The sequence below is a fragment of the Crocuta crocuta genome, unplaced genomic scaffold (genome assembly GCF_008692635.1).
Source record: "Crocuta crocuta isolate KB4526 unplaced genomic scaffold, BGI_CrCroc_1.0 scaffold246, whole genome shotgun sequence".
Taxonomy (NCBI): Eukaryota; Metazoa; Chordata; class Mammalia; order Carnivora; family Hyaenidae; genus Crocuta; species Crocuta crocuta.
Genome location: NW_027531902.1, coordinates 5266811 through 5273767, shown reverse-complemented (window position 1 = coordinate 5273767; position 6957 = coordinate 5266811). Strand labels below are relative to the sequence as shown.

General features: G+C 55.4%; 1 protein-coding gene across 5 annotated transcripts in view; it reads right to left on the bottom strand.

The window, feature by feature from the left end:
- The window catches only part of DNMT3A (DNA methyltransferase 3 alpha), a 97874-nt gene that overhangs the window by 56089 nt on the left and 34828 nt on the right, over window positions 1-6957 (bottom strand). For all 5 annotated transcript variants that reach the window (XM_077774136.1, XM_077774137.1, XM_077774135.1 and 2 more), the window contains exon 3: window positions 3774-3878. In XM_077774136.1, coding sequence (XP_077630262.1) covers window positions 3774-3878 — 105 coding nt within the window. The remainder of the gene's footprint in view (window positions 1-3773; window positions 3879-6957) is intronic.

Genomic DNA, 6957 nt, shown 5'->3' with positions numbered 1-6957 from the left:
GGTGGAAGGGACGAGCTCTCTCCATGTGCTTTTTCAACTATGTGGGGCAAAAGGCCAGGTGTTTGTTTGCTTAGCTCTCAATCCAGCAAGAAATAATACTTTTGTAAAATACAAAATCATGCATGTGGATGTGGCGACAGTATCAAACAGGCAAAAATTCAAAATACTCTCAAGTATAAAGACCAATGCCAGCCAAGCACGTGATCAGGGGCTTATTATCTTTTTTCAAGTATCTTTAAAATGTTTATTTATTTTTGAAAGAGGGAGAGAGAGAGAGAGCAGGGGAGGGACCAGGGGAGAGAGGATCTGAATAAGGCTCTGAGCTGTCAGCACAGAGCCCGACGCAGGGCTCAAACTCACAAACCACGAGATTGTGACCTGAGCCGAAGTTGGACGCTTAACCAACTGAGCCACCCAGGAGCCCCAGGGGGCTTAATGTCTTCTATTCCTTTGTGTTTGTTTGGATTAATTTTACAAACAGCTCAGAAGAGAGGGTGGTGATGGCTGAGGTGGGCTTCCCTTGCAGGATGGGCTTTGACGGTCTATGACGGTGGGGCCGGGAGACAGAAGGGAAGGGCTGGGGAGCAGCCCCCAAGGTAGCGAGAGACATGTGGCTGATGTGCTCAGGGAGCAGTGGGAGGAAAGGATTTCTAGGACAAAGGCAGTGGACACTGAGCACCAGAGCAAGTTCAGGAGAGGAGCCAGATGGAACATTCCAGACCTTGTCCCATAAGAAATGGAGTCCCTGAAGATTCTTGAACAGAAATGTACCACAGACGGTATTTAGCGTCGCCGCACGGGGTCTCCTCTCTCTAACACACTAGGCTGAAAGGTAAGTCATCTTTATCCGTGTGGTCTCCTCACCCTGGTAGGTGCTCAGTGGGTGTAACGTGTCTGTCACTGAGAGGTTACAAAGCACACTGGGGGTGGCCAGGGTCTGGTCTGGATGAGGGTGCAGCCAAGAGGCTGATGCCAGAGCAGGAGTAAGTGGAAAATACCCAGCGACAGACAGGACTTGTGGACAAAATGGTAAGACAGACAACGATTTCTTAGCCTTGGGGCCAGGGGATGGCGAAGCCGGTAGTGGCCGTACCTCATCCCTCCCTGCTGGGCCCGGGACATGCACAAATAAAGACCCCAGTCTGCAGCCGCTCGTACTCTCAGCTTCCCTGCACTTCCCCCTCCGTGCCACCTGTCGGGATCTGAGCCAAGCTCCCTCCTCTTTCCAGGCTTAGCTGGATGACACACGCTCAGCTGCTTTAAAGCTCCCTGGTCAATCTGTTCCCAGGGCCGCAGCTGTACCGGGTCTCCGCGAAGCCCTCCGGCTCTGCTCCTCTGCTGGGGAGGGGAGGTGGCCCGGGCCAGCACCTGCGCCACCCGGGAGCCGACCTCGAGCGGCAGCACGAACTTTCCCGATTTCCCCCACGTGGGATCCCTCTGGGGCCCAGAGGCCTGCCGCCTGGGAAGGCCTGCGAGCCCTTCTCTCTGGGGTCAGTTTTTCTCTGTTGTCCCAGGCTGCAAGGGGTCCTTTTCACAACAGAGGCCTCGGCCCCCCGCCCTCCCGTCAGTGTTGCTGCCCCCATGTTCTCCCGAGAGTCCGGGGCCTGCAGGTGCCTGCTAGGGCAGGGGTTGGACCACATGCAGACTGTGACCCCCACCAGGGCTACTGTGAGGCCAATGCTGGGCTCCCATCCGAAAGGTCTAGGAGACCCCAGCCCCACAGGCCCCCCGCATGGGAGCAGGTTTATTACACTGCCCACCCGGCCCATTTGGATCCACTTGGTCGCTTGCAAAGCATCCCTGGAGGTGGACAGGACCGGTGTTCCTGGCAGTTACGTTTTCCCCATAAGGAAGCAGAAGTTCAGGGAAGGTCAGTGACTTGTTCAAGGTCACCCAGCTGGTACACGGTAAATCTGTTTCTTCTATCAAACTGAGGTTGCTGTAGCCTCCTAAAGAGGAAAGGTTTGGCCGGGCAAGGGAAGACTGACCTTTGCTAAGCACTGGCTCTCCAGTGCTCGCACGAACTTAATTCCCACAGGTGTCTAGGAGGAATGCGTCCTTATCGTCTCTACTGTTCAGACGGGGAAGCCGAGGCTCAGGCAGTGACTTCTTCAAGGTCACATGGGTGGTCAGCGGTGGAACCAGGATTTAAATCTGGGTCTGTTATAGTCTAAACACAGTGCTTTTCCTTCCACACTAGCCCCTGTTCCGGGTGGGGGTGGGGAGGGCATATGACCCACTGACTCTTCACCCACTTGGCCCTGCCCCTCCCCCCTCGCATTTGTCCATCTCTGGACACATTTCTACAAACCTGCCCCTGACGGCCTTGCACTTTCTTTCCTGAGGCCTCGCCTCGCCTCCCCTCAGCTCTCAGTGATATGCGCCCCTTCTGGCCCCGGGGACTCACAAGGATGAGCAAAGGGATGCCAGGCCTTTATTTGCTATAGGTGGTCATTCTTGTCCCAGGTGTACCTGAGTCGGGGGAGTGGGGGACCGAGTTCTCAGCCACAGATCATGGCCACACGTGCAGACGAGTAACAACTGGTGGGCTCCCACTACCTCCAGCCTTCACTGGGGCCCTTCCACCTTCTCCCACAAGGTGCCTGTGGGGAAGGAGAGTGGAGGGGCACCCTGGGAATCTGAGAGTACAGCCTGGAGTCTGCTGCAAGCTGGAAATTCCTTTGAAGTCGCCTGTTTTATCTTTCAACCTCATGTGAATTTTTCATCACAGGCCATAAAATATCCATGTTTGCTTTAATATTAAAATGCTTAAAATTACTTACCAATTAAATGACTTAACTCCTGCCCTCCCCCCCTGCCCCTCCTAATCTCCAGGCAGAGGTGGCAGTGGTGGGCTTTGGTACCCACAGGTGCCCAAGCCTCCTGGCTCTAAGAACGCCCTCCCCTCTGGCTGATGTAGCACTCTCTCCCTCTGCCCTCCTTTTCACTATGGCCCCCATTCACCCCGACTCTCTACCTGCCCTGCTGAGAACATTTATTTCCTTGATGGGCTGAGTTACAAATCTGAGCTCTCAGCTTTCCCTTGCCTACTTGCTCTGAGTTTCCCATTCTCAGCTGGAAGGGGCTGAAAGAAAGGAACGGTCTTTGGGGCTGGCAAGTAGCTATTGCTGTACCTCTGAGTCTAAGGCACAGGCAGGCCGGCTCCTAGAGCCCTCAGAGCATACCCTCTGGAGCAGTCTTCATCTTGGGCAACGCCGGGACTCCCCCTAGACTCAGAGATTATGGGGCTGGCCCTGTAGCCCACATTTCAACAGTGGCAGGTTCTCCTTCTTTCTTCTGGAGGGACCCATCAGCCTGCATCTCTCCTACTCACTTTGATCAGATTTCCAGACCTGGGTTCCCTTCCTCCAGGTCCTCAGGTGGGGCTGAGGCCAGGGATGGGGGGGGGAGGGGGCCTGTGCAGGCTGGCCAGGGAACCACAAGCTCTACCGTCAAAGTCACAGGCCTGGCCCAGGCCGAACTTTCAGGCTCTCTTACTGCCCTTCCAGAAAAGTCCCAGCTCTGCCAGAATTCACAGTGCAAATCCTCTGGTCTCTAGGGGTTTCCAGTTCAATGCAGAAACCAGGAAAGTGTGAGAGTGGTGGTAGGGTTCAAAGCACAGGGAATGTCAATGAGCTCTGTACTCGGAGGGAGTCCCCTGGTCCCTGCTGGACACATACCACTGCTTTCAGAGCGTGCATGTGTGTACCCGTGCACGCGTGTGCCCGTGCACACGTGCACGCACTGGGGGGAGGGGATGCCGTGACACTCACCGGGGGGTGCTTGCGCTTCCGCCCGGGCCGCCCCACCTTCCGTGCGGTTGTGCTGGGCTCCTGCCGCTCCTCCTTGCCACGAGCCTCCTCCGGCTCCTCTCCCTCCTGCGGGTATAGACACAGCCTGTGAAGCCAGGGCTGGATCCAAGAGGCCTCCTCCCTGTCCCACCCACCCCGGTGACAGCCACACTTCCAAGGCTGTGCCAGGCTGCTCCCCCCCAGGCCCCCTCCACTTCTTGCCTGGCAAAGCTGCCCCTTAGAGTCCCATTTAAATAAAACCTTGGGGAAGATTCAGGGCAGACGCTGTTGACCCAAGCACTGAGCCGCTCTCCTTCCCGGCGGACACGTTTTTCCCAAGCACAGGGTCACAACACACGCTCTGACAAAAAGTGTGTTTCTGGATATGAGTTTATATGAAACAAACCTCATACGAGTCCTAAAATTAAATTAGTGATATATTTCATGAATCATCTTTCCTGCAAAACCATAAAATCATGTGACAAGAAATAGTAAATTTGGCGACTGGAAATACCAGCAGCACTTGGCATTGGGGACTAGGGCAAACAGGGGAGGACTTTCACGGCCACTGTGATATATCGGCCCTGAAGCATTTGCCGTGCACGCCTGCCACCCCCCCCCCCACCCCCGGGAGCATCTCAGGGACAGTGTCTTGGTTCATCTTGATGCCCCGCATTCACGGAGCTCTGGACCAGAAGTTGGATCTTGTGAGTCACCTCCCCCAGCACCTGATGGAGCGGGGCCCTGCACCGTCGTCTCATGGAGCACAGAGGCACAAACCTAGAAAGTCCTCCTGCCTCACTGCTCCAGCCTGGCCACAAACCACCCACGGGTTTCTTCTGACTCAGCCGTCTCCAGCATGACTAATCACAAACAGAAACAATGATGGGGAAGGAGAAAGGGACCCTGACCCGGCAGAGGGATCTCAGGCAGCTCTTCAAGCCCTCGGTGATGTCAGGAGCCAAAGATGGCTTCCTGGTCCCCCCTGGGGAGGGTGCCAACCCAGGGCCGCACCGGCGCCACAGAGGAGAAAGGGAAGGTGCATGGGTTCCCTGTGGATTTAACCAGATGTCCCTCGACATCCCACTCAACTTTCATTTTCTGTGATTTCAAAATAGCTTGTGGTTTGCCTGGCTGTGGGCGGGGAGGGGAGGGTCCAGGGTGGAAAGAGTCTGTACCAGGACCAGAGACCCTTGACAGGCTCTTTTTAGGAAAACATGGCAGAGAAGCTGTGAGAGCAGAAAGACCACGGAGGGGGACCACCAGATGGCGGGCAGGGCTCCAAGCACAGGACCCGGGGCACATGCCCCATAGTAGGCCAGCCCTCTGGCTCTGAGCTGTCCTTGGGGAGACCTCGTGAATGCCCGGTATAAGAGATGATCACCCGGATCGCAGACAGAAGAACCATTACCAACGCAGCTTCATCTCTGAAGGTTTCAGTCCAACCTACGGAATGGCGGTGAATTTCAGGTCGAGACAGTGCTTTTGTTCTGACCCCGCCGCTGCTAAATGAGCACCGTCTTCCTCGTTCTGACCGGGTAACTCAGCGTTTACAAAACAGAGCCAATGTGAAGTCATGCAAAGGTGCAGGACTTAGAGCAAACCAGAATGGGTTGGAGCGCGGCTTGTCCATTAGCTAGCTATAGTGCCATTTTCTCGGAGCCTCACTCTCCTCATCCCTAAAAGGGGAATCTGAAGGTGTCTGAAGGTTCTGCCTGCTTCTCAAGTTTTTCAGAGAACCGAACCAATGTTTTGTCCCCTTGTCTCTTTTGCACACTGCTGAGTTCCCAGAGCCTAGGACAGGCCCCCCGCTTAGTGAGTGTCCCACAGGCCCCCCCGCGGGAGGGGCTCACATAATCCCCAGCAGCAGGAGCCCCCCTCAGGCCCTGCATTTGCCTGGAAAGCACCAGGCCAGACCTAGCAAAGCCTCTGACCACTCCTCATGGCCGGGCCCATGGACTGGAATGCACCAGGCAACAGGCAAGGACAAGGCACTGATGTGGTCACAGGGCCTGGAAAGACTTCTACCGCCCAGAAATTCTGGGCTATGAGCTTTTTCTTTGACAAACTGCATTTCTTACAGGGGATTCATTTGATTTTCTAACTTTTGCTCTGAACTAACCTGCAAAGTGAAAGTCCTTCAGAGCCCTCCAGCAGCACTAAGGAACCACAGTCACCACACTGTGATGACCTAAAAACAATAACACTTGACATTTCAGGACTGGTGAGGCCTGGCTTCCATCAGCACGTAGAGAAAGGCTTGGGAGGGGAAGGGGGGAGGGACCCTGAGAGGCAACTCTCGTGCTACCGGAAGACTGCTGCAATCTAGCACCTTAGTGCCACTGACTACGCCTGACGCATAGGGGATGCTCGGCATCTCCTCCCCCAGTGAATTCGGCTCCACACGACACGGCCTAGGAGGAAGGGGTGGAACGCCTGCAGCCACACCACCTGACCAAGTCTGGGTATGTGGAGCATGTGCACACCACCCCCCCGGGCGGGCTGTCGCATGCTGAGCCCGTCTCCTGTCCCCAGTGCAAGGCACAGTGCGATATACCCGGTCCAGCATTCAGGCCTCACCCCTGGGTTGTGCTTGAAGAAACCAGATCTCTCCAAGAGCCCGGGTCGGAACTCAGGTCTGCGTGACAACTGGCCCACGGCCTTTCCATCAGACCCTTAAGCACAGCTTTGTAAGAAGCATGTTATTTGGGGCCAACACTTCTTTCTTCCATGACGTAGCGATGTCACAGGGTGACGAGCAGGGTGGTAAGGCTTCCTGCTCCGGGCCCGCCCGGGTCCACACACAGTCAGGGGGATGACACATGGGGACGGGAGCAGATGGCTCAGGGCCGTGCCCCTCAAGGAGGCGTATCGAGAGGTTCATTCTCACATCTGTCACAGGGCTGGGTTTCATTCAATATCTTTGCTGATGGGTTGAGCGAAGGAATGTAAAATATGCTTATCCAATCTGCACACAGCCCTGACTTAGACAGCGTCACTAATACTCTGAAAGAAAAGCATCTGATCCCCAGTGACTTGGAGCAGCTGGAAAACAGTAACAAATTTAGTAGGAACAGACATGAGCCCAGGTTGGTTTCCTCATCCGTCAACTAAGGGGACTGAATGAGTCAATCCCTACAGTGGGGGTGGCAGGACGGGGGCGGAG